The sequence below is a fragment of the Bombina bombina genome, chromosome 9, assembly GCF_027579735.1.
Source record: "Bombina bombina isolate aBomBom1 chromosome 9, aBomBom1.pri, whole genome shotgun sequence".
NCBI classification, from domain to species: domain Eukaryota; kingdom Metazoa; phylum Chordata; class Amphibia; order Anura; family Bombinatoridae; genus Bombina; species Bombina bombina.
In genome coordinates, this window is record NC_069507.1 from 83017927 (window position 1) to 83035641 (window position 17715).

The 17715-nt window shown below is 37.3% G+C and overlaps 1 protein-coding gene across 1 annotated transcript; it reads left to right on the forward strand.

The window, feature by feature from the left end:
- The first annotated feature begins 6373 nt into the window (after positions 1-6373).
- Positions 6374-16644, forward strand: LOC128640424 (homeobox protein cut-like 1). Its single transcript, XM_053692908.1, has 3 exons — positions 6374-6495; positions 9646-11760; positions 16605-16644. The coding sequence occupies exons 1-3, from the start codon at positions 6374-6376 to the stop codon at positions 16642-16644; spliced, it is 2277 nt and encodes a 758-aa protein (XP_053548883.1).
- The last annotated feature ends 1071 nt before the right edge of the window (positions 16645-17715 follow it).

Consider the following 17715-nt stretch of genomic DNA (forward strand, 5'->3'; position numbering starts at 1 on the left):
CGATATAAATTCAAGCCCTCTCATCTGCAGTGAAAATATTATAAAGCTATATTATATCTGATAGAGTAAAAGATAAAAAATATATATATATATATAGAAAAATTAATTTATATATATATATTTTTCATTCACCCAAAAAACATGCATAATTTATTTCCTCATTCATCCCTAAGGGGGCGAGTGTTTTTAAATTGTAAATCCATTTACATTCATATTGTAATAATAATTTATCAAGATTGCCTCCTCTTTCTTTGAGGTCTAGTCTTTGTAGACCCTTAAATTTTAATTCATGCTTATTGCTGTTATGATTATAGAAAAAATGTCTTGCTACACTGCTTGTGTCAAACAATTTATTTTTAATATCTCTTTTATGTTCCTTTATTCTATCCTTTAGCTCTCTGTAGGTTTTTCCTACGTAATAACAAGGGCAGCTACAGAAAACTAACGCCTAGATTTAGAGCTTTGTCGGTAACGACCCACGTAGCTAACGCATGCTTTTTTTCCCCCGCACCTTTTAAATACCGCTGGTATTTAGAGTTCACAGAATGGCTGCGTTAGGCTCCAAAAAGGGAGCGTAGAGCATAATTTACCGCCACTGCAACTCTCAATACCAGCTGTGCTTACGGACGCGGCCAGCTTAAAAAACGTGCTTGTGCACGATTCACCCATAGAAAACAATGGGGCAGTTTAAGCTGAAAAAAAACTAACACCTGCAAAAAAGCAGCGTTAAGCTCCTAACGCAGCCCCATTGTTTCCTATGGGGAAACACTTCCTAAGTCTGCACCTAACACCCTAACATGTACCCCGAGTCTAAACACCCCTAACCTTACACTTATTAACCCCTAATCTGCCGCCCCCGCTATCGCTGACACCTGCATATTTTTTTAACCCCTAATCTGCCGCTCCGTACACCGCCGCAACCTACGTTATCCCTATGTACCCCTAATCTGCTGCCCCTAACACCGGCGACCCCTATATTATATTTATTAACCCCTAATCTGCCGCCCCCAACGTCGCCTCCACTACCTACAATAATTAACCCCTAATCTGCCAACCGGACCTCACCGCTACTATAATAAATGTATTAACCCCTAATCCGCCTCACTCCCGCCTCAATAACCCTATAATAAATAGTATTAACCCCTAATCTGCCCTCCCTAACATCGCCGACACCTAACTTCAAGTATTAACCCCTAATCTGCCGACCGGACCTCACCGCTACTCTAATACATTTATTAACCCCTAAAGCTAACTCTAACCTTAACCCTAACACTCCCCTAAGTTAAATATAATTTAAATCTAACTAAATAAATTAACTCTTATTAAATAAATTATTCCTATTTAAAGCTAAATACTTACCTGTAAAATAAACCCTAATATAGCTACAATATAAATTATAATTATATCGTAGCTATTTTAGGATTAATATTTATTTTACAGGCAACTTTGTATTTATTTTAACCAGGTACAATAGCTATTAAATAGTTAAGAACTATTTAATAGCTACCTAGTTAAAATAATTACAAAATTACCTGTAAAATAAATCCTAACATAAGTTACAATTAAACCTAACACTACACTATCAATAAATTAATTAAATAAAATACCTACAATTACCTACAATTAAACCTAACACTACACTATCAATAAATTAATTAAATACAATACCTACAAATAAATACAATTAAATAAACTAACTAAAGTACAAAAAATAAAAAAGAACTAAGTTACAAAAAATAAAAAAATATTTACAAACATTAGAAAAATATTACAACAATTTTAAACTAATTACACCTACTCTAAGCCCCCTAATAAAATAACAAAGACCCCCAAAATAAAAAATGCCCTACCCTATTCTAAAATTAAAATAGAAAAGCTCTTTTACCTTACCAGCCCTGAAAAGGGCCTTTTGCGGGGCATGCCCCAAAGAATTCAGCTCTTTTGCCTGTAAAAAAAAACATACAATACCCCCCCCCAACATTACAACCCACCACCCACATACCCCTAATCTAACCCAAACCCCCCTTAAATAAACCTAACACTAAGCCCCTGAAGATCTCCCTACCTTGCCTTCACCACACCGGGTTCACCGATCGGTCCAGAAGAGCCACCTCCGAAGTCTTCATCCAAGCCCAAGCAGGGGGCTGAAGATGTCCATGATCCGGCTGAAGTCTTCATCCAAGCGGGAGCTGAAGAGGTCCATGATCCGGCTGAAGTCTTCTATCAAGCGGCATCTTCAATCTTCTTTCTTCCGGATCCATGTTCATCCCGCCGAGCGGAACATCCATCTTCACCGACGACTTCCCGACGAATGACGGTTCATTTAAGGGACGTCATCCAAGATGGCATCCCTCGAATTCCGATTGGCTGATAGGATTCTATCAGCCAATCGGAATTAAGGTAGGAAAATTCTGATTGGCTGATGGAATCAGCCAATCAGATTCAAGTTCAATCCGATTGGCTGATCCAATCAGCCAATCAGATTGAGCTTGCATTCTATTGGCTGTTCCGATCAGCCAATAGAATGCGAGCTCAATCTGATTGGCTGATCGGATCAGCCAATCGGATTGAACTTGAATCTGATTGGCTGATTCTATCAGTCAATCAGAATTTTCCTACCTTAATTCCGATTGGCTGATAGAATCCTATCAGCCAATCGGAATTCGAGGGACGCCATCTTGGATGACGTCCCTTAAAGGAACCTTCATTCGTCTAGTCGTCGGAAGAAGAGGATGGATCCGCTCCGGAGGCCTTCAAGATGGAGCCGCTCATCATCGGATGGAAGAACATAGAAGATGCGGCTTGGATGAAGATGTTTGCCGGTTCGGATCTACTCTTCTGCCCGGATAGGATGAAGACTTCTGCCCGAAGATGAAATTCTTTAGCCGCCGCTTGGATCAAGACTTCAGCCGGAGGATGGACGTCACTCTTCAGCCCCCGCTTGGGCTTGGATCAAGACTTCGGACGCTTGGATCAAGACTTCGGTGGACGGATCGGTGAACCCGGCGTGGTGAAGACAAGGTAGGGAGATCTTCAGGGGCTTAGTGTTAGGTTTATTTAAGGGGGGTTTGGGTTAGATTAGGGGTATGTGGGTGGTGGGTTGTAATGTTGGGGGGGGGTATTGTATGTTTTTTTTTTACAGGCAAAAGAGCTGAATTCTTTGGGGCATGCCCCGCAAAAGGCCCTTTTCAGGGCTAGTAAGGTAAAAGAGCTTTTCTATTTTAATTTTAGAATAGGGTAGGTCATTTTTTTATTTTGGGGGGCTTTGTTATTTTATTAGGGGGCTTAGAGTAGGTGTAATTAGTTTTAAATTGTTGTAATATTTTTCTAATGTTTGTAAATATTTTTTTATTTTTTGTAACTTAGTTCTTTTTTATTTTTTGTACTTTAGTTAGTTTATTTAATTGTATTTATTTGTAGGTATTGTATTTAATTAATTTATTGATAGTGTAGTGTTAGGTTTAATTGTAGATAATTGTAGGTATTTTATTTAATTAATTTATTGATAGTGTAGTGTTAGGTTTAATTGTAACTTAGGTTAGGATTTATTTTACAGGTAATTTTGTAATTATTTTAAATAGGTAGCTATTAAATAGTTATTAACTATTTAATAGCTATTGTACCTAGTTAAAATAATTACAAAGTTGCCTGTAAAATAAATATTAATCCTAAAATAGCTACAATATAATTATAATTTATATTGTAGCTATATTAGGGTTTATTTTACAGGTAAGTATTTAGCTTTAAATAGGAATAATTTATTTAATAAGAGTTAATATATTTCGTTAGATTTAAATTATATTTAACTTAGGGGGGTGTTAGGGTTAGAATTAGCTTTAGGGGTTAAACAATTTATTAGAGTAGCTGTGAGGTCCGGTCGGCAGATTAGGGGTTAATGCTTGAAGTTAGGTGTCAGCGTTGTTAGGGAGGGCAGATTAGGGGTTAATACTATTTATTATAGGGTTATTGAGGCGGGAGTGAGGCGGATTAGGGGTTAATACATTTATTATAGTGGCGGTGAGGTCCGGTCGGCAGATTAGGGGTTAATAATTGTAGGTAGGTGGAGGCGACGTTGGGGGCAGCAGATTAGGGGTTAATAAATATAATATAGGGGTCGGCGGTGTTAGGGGCAGCAGATTAGGGGTACATAAGTATAACGTAGGTGGCGCCGGTGTGCGGTCGGCAGATTAGGGGGTAAAATTTTTAATAGAGTGGCAGCGATGTGGGGGGGCCTCGGTTTAGGGGTACATAGGTAGTTTATGGTGTTAGTGTACTTTAGAGCACAGTAGTTAAGAGCCTTATAAACCGGCGTCAGCCCAGAAAGCTCTTAACTACTGACTTTTTTCTGCGGCTGGAGTTTTGTCGTTAGATTTCTAACGCTCACTTCAACCACGACTCTAAATACCAGCGTTAGAAAGATCCCATTGAAAAGATAGGATACGCAAATGGCGTAGGGGGATCTGCGGTATGGAAAAGTCGCGGCTGCAAAGTGAGCGTTAGACCCTTACCTACACGACTCTAAATACCAGCGGTAGCCCAAAACCAGCGTTAGGAGCCTCTAACGCTGGTTTTGACGGCTGCTAAACTCGAAATCTAGCCATTAGTAAACTACTCCTTTGCTTTGACAATTTATGTGTCCCTGAATGTACCATTGTTTACCAAATTTGTCAATAAATTTATTGCCAGTTGTCATGTTTGTGCAAACTGAACATTTTGAACATTTAAAGTTACCATATTTTCTTTTATATTGAGATAGCCAATTGCTATCTATATTAGAAGAGAAGTGGCTTTTAACAAGTTTGTGCAAACTGAACATTTTGAACATTTAAAGTTACCATATTTTCTTTTATATTGAGATAGCCAATTGCTATCTATATTAGAAGAGAAGTGGCTTTTAACAAGTTTATCTTTAAGATTTGGAGCTTTTCTAGCCTCTAACGCTGGTTTTGACGGCTAACGCCAAACTCTAAATCTAGCCGTTAGTAAACTACTCCTTTGCTTTGACAATTTATGTGTCCCTGAATGTACCATTGTTTACCAAATTTGTCAATAAATTTATTGCCAGTTGTCATGTTTGTGCAAACTGAACATTTTGAACATTTAAAGTTACCATATTTTCTTTTATATTGAGATAGCCAATTGCTATCTATATTAGAAGAGAAGTGGCTTTTAACAAGTTTATCTTTAAGATTTGGAGCTTTTCTAGCTGTCATTTGAGGTGTTTTATCCATACATTTTGCTATAGAGCAATCTAGAGTTAGAACATGCCAATGTCTTAAAAGAATTGTTCTTATTGTTGCCCAAGAGTCATTGTAAGTACTTATAAATCTTACTGAATCTTCTTTCGGTTTATCATTTGATTAATACAGGATTTCCTGCCTATCCATATATATTGCGTTTCTATATGCTCAATTTTGTGAGTAACCACGTTCCTTAAATCTCTATTTTAATTCATTGACCTCAAATTTAAAAGTTTCTCATTTGGAACAATTATGCCTATGTCTAAGATATTGACCTTGAGGTATATTTTGAAGTAAATGGACAGGGTGGTGACTTTCTGCATGTAGTGTTACCTGCTGTTTGTTTTCTGTGGGTGGCAGACACAATACATTTATCATTCCTTATAATCAAGTCTAAAAAACTAATTTCTGTTTTACTACTTGTGTAGGTGAGTTATTAATATTCAGGGAGTCCATAAAGTCTATCAATTTTTCTTCTGACCCCTCCCATAACAATAATATGTCATCTATAAAACGTATCCATAATCCTACGTGATCTTTGTAATTACCTTCCCAGATAACTTCCTTTCCCCAGTAGTCTAGTGTGAGGTTTGGTTAAAAAGGAACACAACTGAAGATTTGTTTGGGAGCAGTATCTCTTTAAATTACAGGTTGTATAACTATTTGCTTAGATAAATACTACAATAAGTAAATATCATAGTATAGTGATTAGAATATTATTTATATATATTTGAGTTCTCAATCATTGAGTCTTATAATAGCAGACGCATTTAAATAAAGTTCTGTTGAATTCAAGTATGATTCTCTGATTAACCCCATAGTAGAGCTGTATAGAAAGTAATCACTGCAAAGCCTATGTGATAACAAATAGTCTGAATATGACATATGATAGTAACTATTTCAGTGAGTAAGAACAACTATGGGCAGACATAAGTTGAAATGAATTTGAAGTAAGGTAAGTAAAAACAAACAGGTTTGTCCTGGAGTGGGAGGAGCCAAGATCCAATTTCAGATATTGATAAAGTATTACATAAACAGAGCAAGGTATCAAAACAGTCAATATGATTCATGTAATTCCTTGAAATACAGACTTAGCAGATGTAAATAATACTAGAGTACCTTAGTATTTGTAGATGAGGAACTGCAGTGCTTCAGAGAGAGAGGATGTAATATTCAGCAGAGCTCACAGGAACTGCTGTATAGCAATCTGTAGTGCTGAAAAGGCTGCAAAACGATGTTTAGGCTTCTGCTTTGAGTAAGTAAATAAATGCATCCATTTGGAAACATAGGAGAATCTGCAAAAGTAAACTTGTAGAGACTTTGATAGATTTATTAGGAAATCTGATAATAAAGATATTTGTAATCTGTTTTAGGGAGAGCTCAGGAACAGACAAGTGCTTCAGCAAACACAAATCAATGCTAAGCACCTGGTAGTGGGTGTTTACTCTATTTAATGGGAAAATAAGAGAGTAATGTCTCCAAAGTAAGAGAGAAGATTTAAAGGGGAAGTACTTAAAGAAATGTAAATGAGTCCTGACACTTAGGTACAGACATGCATACGTTGGGGCACAACAGGTGCCTATGGCTGTACCTAGGATTTGTTCATAAATCTTTTAATTGAAAATAAAATAATTATATCTTAGTACGAAATTCAGAAGGGAGATCACAAATTGTGTGTGTTCAGTATATCTTTTGCCTCTCTGTTCAAGAAAATATCCACAGATTTCCACACCTTTGTCATGTGGGATTGAAGAATATAATCCTTCCACATCAATTGCTACCAGCAGTATATTTTTGAGAACAGAGAGACATTCCAGTTTTTTTGGACATCTAATGAGTCTTTGACAAAGGAAGGCAAATTGTCAAGGAAGGGTCTGAGACTATAGTCAATATATTCTGAGATTTTCTCAGTTTGAGAGCCAATCCCAGATATTATTGACCTTCTTGGAGGGGGCAATCTCCCTTTATGTAATTTTGAGATTGTATAAAAGGTAGGTATAATTGAAAACTTTACTTTTAAAAATTGAAATTCCCGTTTATTAATTATTCCCTGTTTAAGGGCTTCCCCCAGGATAGTATCTAAGTGTAAGGAGTACGCTTCAGTAGGATCATTTTTTAAATGTTTATAATGTACTTTATCACGAACTTGAGTCATACACTCCTGTAAATAGCCACTTGTGCTTAGAATTACAACATTTCCGCCCTTATCTGAGGGCTTAATGGTGATGTTCTTGTTTGCTTGTAATTCTTTTAAAGCTGACTGCTGTTTAGCTGATAATTTTTTGTTATTTTGTACATTTTCCTCCATTTCAATGATATCTTTTTCCACTAATTTGACAAAATTATGCACACTTGGTACTGTTGATAATGAGGGCATGTGGGTTGATTTGTTTTTAAGCGTACTAAATCCTATGTGTGATAAAGTCTGTTGTTTTTGGATACCCCCTCTGAAGACAAATCTTCCAGACTAGATAAGGCTTGACGATCACGTATATCAAGTGTATTATCATTTGCTTTATTTTCAAAAGTTTTCCTTAGTAGTAGTTTTCTGGCAAATAAATTGAAATCTTTAACCACTGTAAATTTATCGCATTTATTTGTTGGAGCAAAGGATAATCCCTTGCCCAACACCTGAATTTGATAGTCTGAGAGAGTCACTTCAGAGAGGTTTACCACTTTTTTAGTTTTTATCAGATTTTCTGCTTCTCTTTCAATTGATTCCTGAGTGGATATTTGTTGCTTTCTTGTGTAGTTTGTTTTGTGTTTCCTGTCTCCTATCCTGGTTCTTTTATCTCTTGTTGTCTCTGGCCTAAAAAATCCCTTCTTCTACCACGTCTTTGCCTAAACCTTTGTTTGTTTTTATCCTCAACCAATGAGCTACCTGATTCTGAACTGCTTGTCTGAAATGAATAATTATAGACTTGATTTTGTTGATAGTCATCCAGTCTCTTTCAATTTTTTTCCTTTTTCTAAATTTGATTGTGTCTTGAATTTTTCTAACTTCCAATTTAGCCACTACCATTAATTTATCATACTGTTCATTAGTCTTCCATTCATCAATTTTTTCTTTCGCTTCAATCAAGTCAGTTTGCACTTGTTTAAGTCTTAATTCATTTTCATCAATCTTAAGTCTCATCCAATTAAAAGCACATTCACTTGCATAATTATCTCATTTTTTCTGGAAATCCTCCAATAATGGTTCATTTAAATTTGAGCCAGGTCTTTTTCGGACACGTAACCCTCTAGGTATCATTTTTGCTTCTAAGTATTTATTTAAACTCAAAATTTCCCATTTCAGTTTTTGCTCTTTCAAAATTCTAGTTTTATATGTTTTAAAAACTTTGAAAATATTTTGTCTCTCTTCTGAATTTTGGTTAGTGCTAACTGAACTGCCTGGTATAGAGAAGGTTTAATTCATATATATAAAACTGAATGTGCACGGCAACAAGAAAGACTACTTAAATAGTCAGAAAAGTAATTATATTAGGGTGTTGTCAGCAACTTCTAGAAAGGGCTAGTAACAGTGACCTGAATTTAAGTAGTTAACAGACCATTGGTGCAGGAGAAAAGGCAAAATTAAATTAAATATAGAGAAAATGTCAGCTATTCCTATCCATAACTAACTAATCCTTGCAAATATGTGGATATACTGCCTTAGCGATAATAGACCTCCAACATAACAATATAACCTACCAATGCTCAATGCATCAATACACTACAAGAAAGGAAGCATAAAATAATAGTTATTATTAGTAATAATAGTTATCCAGACACACTCTGACTATTCAATATATATTATTTGTGTGGAACATTCAACCATAGGATACAATTCCTCTATCTTAGTGCTGGGAATTTTTGAAGTCTATACCTGTGAATTTAACAGTATCTTGGAACTTTAAGTTAACTTCATACACACATATTGTACAGGTAGCCCTCAGTTTACGCCGGGGTTAGGTTCCAGAAGGATTGGATGTAAATTGAAACCATTGTAAATTGAAACCCAGTTTATAATGTAAGTCAATTGGAAGTGAGGGAGTTAGGTTCCAGGCCCCTCTCAAAATTGTCATAAGTAACACCTAATATATTCTTTTTAAAGCTTTGAAATGAAGACTTTAAATGCTAAACAGCATTAGACACATAATATATAATTAAACTAAGTTAAATAAACAAAAACATTTGCTAAAACAGCATTATAAACCTAATAAAAAAAATCACACAACACAGACTTTACTTGCATTTTTTTTGCAAACAGTTCTTTCTATGCATTCCAATCTGGACGGATTTATAGACAGGAAGATCTTGTTCCTTTGAAAGCTGCTCGATAGCTCAGGTCTAGCTAGCTACACTGATTAATTTCAGCCTGCTTGTGTGCTTGGCTTGCATATATTTGCTGCAACACAAGCAGACAGCTCCACCTAGATTCAACGCAAGGTATGCTTAGGCATGTAAAAAATGAACTTGGACGTGGTAGCATGTGGAAGGATCATTGGTGGAACACTGTTCATGACAGAAGAAATACAGCTTCTTCTGAGGACACAAAGGTAGAGGAAACCAACTGTGCGAAAGAGAAACTAATGACCCAGAACAGGGCAGGGCGAAATAAACTTCAGGGTCCTTCATCATCTTCAGAATATTGGAAAGAGTGGCCGAATGCTGAATCTCCTTACTCGCAGAGCTCGGAAATCAGTATGACTGGAGCCAGTAGAAGTGAGACACCGCAAAACAGTCCTCTGCCTTCATCACCAGTTGTATCTCTGTCCAAACCAACTAAACCAACTGTCCCTCCCTTAACTCCTGAGCAGTATGAGATTTACATGTACCAGGAGGTTGATACTATAGAATTAACGCGGCAAGTGAAAGAGAAGCTTGTGAAAAATGGGATCTGCCAAAGGATATTCGGAGAAAAGGTGTTGGGACTGTCACAAGGCAGTGTCAGTGATATGCTGTCAAGGCCAAAACCTTGGAGCAAATTGACTCAGAAGGGCCGAGATCCATTTATAGGAATGGAGTTGTGGTTGAATGGTGAACTCGGTCAAAGTGTCTTGAATTCACAAGGACAACAACAAGGTCAAGCTCTGCAATCCAATACAGCTCAGCAGGATCCTTTGCAAGAGGGATGTCAAAGTTCAGAAAGCACTCCAAAGACCTCGACTAGCTGCAGTCCTGCTCCAGAATCTCCAATGAGTTCCAGCGAATCTGTCAAGAGTCTGACAGAATTAGTTCAGCAGCCTTGTCCTACTATTGAGACTAACAAGGAAGCCGAAGGTCAAGAGTCAAGTGATGCAACTGCTTGCGACTCCCAACCTGCAACGCCGCTTCCATTTCCCGGCCATTCAGCACTTAGCATTCAAGAGTTGGTGGCTATGTCGTCTGAACTCGATACTTACGGTATCACCAAAAGAGTCAAAGAAGTTTTGACTGACAATAATTTAGGTCAGCGTCTCTTTAGTGAAACTATCTTGGGACTAACTCAAGGCTCAGTGTCAGACTTACTGGCTCAACCAAAGCGCTGGCACAAACTGAGTTTAAAAGGAAGAGAGCCATTTGTGCGCATGCAGCTCTGGCTAAATTATCCAAATAACGTAGATAAGCTTATGGATATGAAACAAATGGAAAAGAAAACTTTCATGAAACGAAGACACAGCTCAGTAAGTGACAGCCAACCTTGTGAGCCCCCATCCATAGGGATAGACTACAGCCAAGGAGCAAGTCCACAGCCCCAACATCACTTAAAGAAACCAAGAGTGGTGCTGGCACCTGAGGAGAAAGAAGCTCTTAAACGGGCCTATCAGCAAAAGCCATATCCTTCCCCTAAAACCATTGAAGAACTTGCTACGCAGCTCAACCTTAAAACCAGCATGGTTATTAACTGGTTTCATAATTACAGGTCACGCATTCGAAGAGAACTCTTCATTGAAGAAATTCAAGCTGGTAGCCATGGGCAGATTGGTTCCAGTGACTCCCCATCAGGCACAAGTAGCAGGGCAGCTCACAGCTCTGAGGGAGATAGCTGTGATGGTGTAGATATGGAAAGCACAACTGAAGGAAAACACAGTGTCCTTGAAGCAGAAGAATTCAGCAGTGCAAATATAAAGTCTCAGGGAGGGCACAGTGATTCAGCATTTGAAGAGTGTGAAGATGTTCGACCTACTGAAAAAGCAGATTCAATCTGTACAAGATCCGAGAGCCCAGATCTTACTGTTGAAGAAGGCTGTCGGAGTCCCCTTCCTGGATCTCAGTGTTCTAGGGAAGGTTCAGAGACAACACCAAAATCTGCTACTGAAAAGAATGCCTCTACCTCAGCTGCCTCAAACTTGGTTCCTGTAATAGAGGGATCTCATAAGTCTAAAGAAGATTCAGAGAAACTGTCCAGTATGCCAAGTACAAGCTCACAAAAAGGCAATTCTATTCAGAGCTTATTCAGTTTTTCTGAAATAGCAAGTTCCAAAAACACAAGGGACAACACCTTGCGGAAAAAGAAAGCAGCAAACTTGAACAGCATAATGCACTGCTTCTCAATGTTTTTCAATAACAGTCACATGACTGAAAAAAAAGGTTGTTATTCTGAAACGGTGCAAATTGAACCATTGTAAACCGAGGGCCACCTGTATATTTATTAATTTATATATATATATATATTTTGTGTTGAGAGCTCTCTGAGGAATATTTGTATTCATAGTGCACTATGATAGGAGTTGAATTACCCAATTTATGGTGATATATATATATATATATATATATATATATATATATACCTATTGAAACTCCAATAAATGCTTTATTTTATGCTTCCTTTCTTGCAGTGTATTGATGCATTGAGCATTGGTAGGTTATATTGTTATGTTGGAGGTCTTTTATCGCTAAGGCAGTATATCCACATATTTGCAGGGATTAGTTAGTGCTGGATAGGAATCGCTGACATTTTCTCTATATTTAATATATATATATATATATATATATATATATGCATAAACATATTTAGTATGGTATATGTATGTATCTCAATGTTAAAGCCTGAGACTTTATATCTTTAAGCCCTTATAACTTTTTATGCAATTTTTTTAATAATAATTTTATGAGATAGTGTTATTATGATTGTAACTGTACTTTAAAATGTATTTGTGATGTGGTTTGCGCAACTTTTTTGTCTCATGTAAGTTAACCTGAGCTCTGACGTTGCACGATAAATTCAATTGCACTCAAGTGAACGTGTTTACTTTAACTCATAATACCACTCTACTTCTGACGCGTGTAAAGAGCTGTCATAAACCCCTTTCCGCTTGCATACAACAGTTAGCATGCCACTCATAATCTATACCATAGGGTTCCATTCCAATCTTTGCAATTTTCTCTTTCAATATCATAAAAAAGTGTCTGTTATTTATTTTTATTGTTTTAATCTAAGCAATCACAATCTCCACAGAGATTGATAACTGCCACAATATTCAATCTTAACAGCACCCGAATGAACGACAATGGATGTTGGTCAACAAACACCAGAAACAATAAATAATTTTAACTGCGCAACAAAAGCTCAAATCTGTCATGGCGGATTCCCATGCTTTTTACATTACATCATATCCCTATCGACTTCACAGCCAATCGCACTAACATCGCCAAAATGCGACATTGTTGCACTCTATAAAACAACAGTGCAGAGCCTCCAATTTAGATGCAGCTTGATGTAGACAGTAAAGAGGTTCACAAAAACAGATATGAATCTGTTACGGCATATATACTGATGATCCCTGAGATCAGATCTCTGGTTAATTTTATAAATGTACCCCAAATGAGTGGGGTGTTCGAAATAAACGGCACTGAAAATTGCCTTTACATCGTGGTCTATGGGTAATGTGTGTTGCCAGTAAATATATATGTATATGCTTATATACATTTATATACATGTATGCTATACATTGCTAATGCTATCTTTATCAAATTCACAACTGTTGATATATTGTACAGTGGGGAAAAAAAGTATTTAGTCAGCCACCAATTGTGCAAGTTCTCCCACTTAAGAAGATGAGAGAGGCCTGTAATTTTCATCATAGGTATACCTCAACTATGAGAGACAAAATGTGGAAACAAATCCAGATAATCACATTGTCTGATTTGGAAAGAATTTATTTTCAAATTATGGTGGAAAATAAGTATTTGGGCACCTACAAACAAGCAAGATTTCTGGCTCTCACAGACCTGTATCTTCTTCTTTAAGAGGCTCCTCTGTCCTCCACTCATTACCTGTATTAATGGCACCTGTTTGAACTTGTTATCAGTATGAAAGACACCTGTCCACAACCTCAAACAGTCACACTCCAAACTCCACTATGGTGAAGACCAAAGAGCTGTCGAAGGACACCAGAAACAAAATTGTAGACCTGCACCAGGGTGGGAAGAATGAATCTGCCATAGGCAAGCAGCTTGGTGTGAAGAAATCAACTGTGGGAGCAATAATTAGAAAATGGAAGACATACAAAACCACTGATAATCTCCCTCGATCTGGGGCTCCGCGCTAGAACTCACCCCGTGGGGTCAAAATGATCACAAGAACGGTGAGCAAACATCCCAGAACCACACATGGGGACACAGTGAATGAACTGCAGAGAGCTGGGACCAACGTAAAAAAGGCTACCATCAGTAACACACTACGCCGCCAGGGACACAGATCCTGCAGTGCCAGACGTGTCCCGCCGCTTAAGTCAGTACATGTTTGGGCCTGTCTGAAGTATGCTAGGGAGCATTTGGATGATCCAGAAGCAGATTGGGAGAATGTCATATGGTCAGAGGAAACCAAAGTAGAACTGTTTGGTAGAAACACAATTTGTCGTGTTTGGAGGAGAGAGAACACCATACCTACTGTGATGCATGGGGGTGGAAACATCATGCTTTGGGGCTGTTTCTCTGCAAAGGGAACAGGACGACTGATCCGTGTACATGAAAGAATGAATGGGGCCATGTATCGTGAGATTTTGAGTGCAAACCTCCTTCCATCAGCAAGGGCATTGAAGATGAAACGTGGCTGGATCTTTCAGCATGACAATGATCCCAAACTCACCACCTGGGCAACGAAGGAGTGGCTTCGTAAGAAGCATTTCAAGGTCCTGGAGTGGCCTAGCCAGTCTCCAGAGCTCAACCCCATAGAAAACCTTTGGAGGGAGTTGAAAGTCTGTGTTGCCCAGCGACAGCCCCAAAACATCACTGCTCTAGAGGAGATCTGCATGCAGGAATGGGCCAACATACCAGCAACAGTGTGTGACAACCTTGTGAAGACTTACAGAAAATGTTTGACCTCTTTCATTGCCAACAAAGGATATATAACAAAGTATTGAGATGAACTTTTGATATTGACCAAATACTTATTTTCCACCATAATTTACAAATAAATTCTTTCCAAATCAGATAATGTGATTATCTGGATTTGTTTCCACATTTTGTCTCTCATGGTTGAGGTATACCTATGATGAAAATTACAGGCCTCTCTCATCTTCTTAAGTGGGAGAACTTGCACAATTGGTGGCTGACTAAATACTTTTTTTCCCCACTGTTGATATGTGTATTTCTTACTTCTTGCATTAAAATGATGATGGCATATTTGGTATTGTTTAAAATTTGGGGGCCGATTTAGGATCGGGCGGATTGATGTCCGCAGCCTCAGAACAGGTGGACCAGTTAAGGAGCAACGGTCTTAAGACTGCTGCTTCATAACTGCTGTTTCCAGTGAGCCCTATGCATCCTTCAATCATCCCCAAAACCATTGTTGGCCGGGCAGCCAAATCTTGTTTCTTGGGTCTAAACATGCAAAGATTATTGTTTGTTATCATTAGTGTTTATTGGATTGTGTTATTGTTCAATCTGTGGATGTTGTTAATTTATCAAGTGCTTTGTCTGTCCATTTTGTTGTTGATATTTTACGGGTAAAGTAAGAAATCTGGGTAATCCTAGGATTACCTCAGTAAAACAGACATTACCCAAGCGGCTGTGGGTAAAGCCCAATGTACTTCCCCCATCTACACTATTTCTTTTGCCTCTGTCTGGGGGGGTTCAAGGAAGGCGCCCCATCGATACTCTGGCATTCACCCCAAGTAGACCTTGGTGAATGAAGCTTACAAAAGGGGCTTTGCCCCTCTTGAACCTCCTAGGTGGAGGCAAAAAAGATAGTGAAGATGGAGGAATTACAATGCATCATATAAATGTTGATGTGGTGACTACACACTCTGAAAGGATTTATAATCATACATCGTACTTTACCCACAGCCGCTAGGGTAATGTCCTTTTTACCTGGGTAATCCTATGATTACCCAATATCTGACTTTACCCGCAACAGATATTTACTCAATAACTTGTGGTTAGGTAGACTTGGATCAGTCTTTTTTTCAAAATGGAAATGGTGTTATAATTTGCATTGTGATCTCTCCGATCTTGAAAAACATGTATCAGGAGCCAATGAAAACAATTGAAAAGACTGGCATGAGAACCATAGTTATGTGTAAGCAATAGAGCTATAATGAAATGCTTTAACATTTCGTCCCATTTAAACGAACATGAAAAAAAATTTAGTTAATGATTCAGATGGAGAATACAAATTTTAAAGTTTCTAATTGACATATTATCAAATTGTTTCATTCTCCTGTTATTCTTTGTTGAAGAGCTATCTAGATAGGTAGCTTGCACATGTCTGGAGTACTACATGACAGGAAATAGTGCTGCCATCTAGTGGTCTTGCTATTGTATAACGTTGAAAAACCGCTGCCATATAGTTCTGCATACATGTGCACACTCCTGAACTTAACTTTCTGCGTTTCAACATAGGATAGCAAGAAAACAAAGAAAACTTGATAATAGAAGTACATTGGAAACTTGTTTACAATTGTATTTTAAATCGGAATCATGAAAGAAAACATTTTGGGTTTATGTCCCTTTAAGGTCGAGGAGGCCATCTTTAAAAATGATTTAAAACCAAATAAAAGATGTAAATGAGGTAGCATGTTATACAAATCAAAGTACATCTGCTATTTGTCCACAAATGAGTCAGTTTGATAGATTTCTGGTGAAGAAAAGTAATTGTCTATTGTCTACATAATTATTTTCCTCAACCTTAATGCAAGGGGTATTTTTATTTTTTGGAATCACTATATTGCAGTTGTTTAAATACATATTGAATAGTAAAATTTGCTTTAATGAGCCTACAAAACATTACTACTCTAAAACTTTAAGTAAACCTTATTATTTCCTTTGGGAAGTATATTCACAGTGAGATTATTTCATCATCAATTGTGTCAACCATGGCTGTCATACACAATAAAATAATAAATCTCACCGTATTTATAAATATGAATGATGTCTCTTTGTTCTATTTTTATGTAGTGGCCTACTAGGGAGTCTTCATGGTGGATATAAAGAATAAAACAGGCAGAACCCAGTTCTCTGCACTGTTGGAAGGAATAATATTATATATATCTTTGCTGACAATGATTTTCTTAGACATTTTTAAAAAGACCAAACACTTGATGGTGTTCTCTAACTATATTTACCATGATATGCAGAAAAAAATATAGGCTTTTTCATATTTAGATCTTGTTAAAATAGCTCTTCCTGTGCAATATTTATCATAAAGTATAAAATTGCAAACTGAATCACAAAATAAACGTTGTATCATGATATTTGCAGGGATTTTATTCACTGTCAATTTCTTCATTGAAAACACATTTCTAAAGGGATATGAAACACAAAAAAATGTTCTTTCATGATTCAGATAGATCATGGAATTTTAAAGGGATACTAAACCCTATTTTTTTTTTTCTTTAATGATTCAGACAGAGCAGGCAATTTTAAGCAACTTTGTAATTTACTCCTATTATCAATTTTTCTTTGTTTTCGTGCTATCTTTATTTGAAAAGCAGGAATCTAAGCTTAGGAGCCAGCCCATGTTTTGTTCAGAAAATGGGACAGCTTCTAAACTTAGATTGCTGCTTTTCAATCAAAGATAGCAAAATAACAAAGAAAATTGATAATAGGAGTAAAGTAGAAAGTTGCTTAAAATTGAATGCTCTACATTGTCAGAAAAAATGTGCAATATTTGTACCTTTAGGGCAGGGGTGTCCAAACTTTGCTCTCCAGAGGTTTTGGAACTACATTTCCGATGATGCTCAGCCAGCATTTTATCTAGCTGAGCATCATGGGAAATGTAGTTCCAAAACCTCTGGAGAGCAAAGTTTGGACACCACTGCTTTAGGGGAACAACAGCTTGTCACTGGGGCTGTACCCTTTAACATGGGTACAAATTGGTACCATTGCAGATTGTACATTTCAAAGGCAAATATGTACCTTTAGTGACTAGATTGGACCTCAGTGCTATGGTACCATATTGTACCCTTAAAAATGGTGCAAATCTGTCATTTTAAGGGTACTGCCCCAGTGACAAGCCCTTTGTACCTCATGATGGCAAATTTGTACTCAACACAGCATATTACAAATG

Coding starts and splice junctions, on each gene's coding strand:
- LOC128640424 (XM_053692908.1), top strand. CDS start 6,374: ATGAGGAACTGCAGTGCTTCAGAGAGAGAGGATGTAATATTCAGCAGA. Junction 6,496..9,645: donor TGTTTAGGCTTCTGCTTTGA/GTAAGTAAATAA, acceptor CAACACAAGCAG/ACAGCTCCACCTAGATTCAA. Junction 11,761..16,604: donor ATAATGCACTGCTTCTCAAT/GTTTTTCAATAA, acceptor ATTTTTATGTAG/TGGCCTACTAGGGAGTCTTC.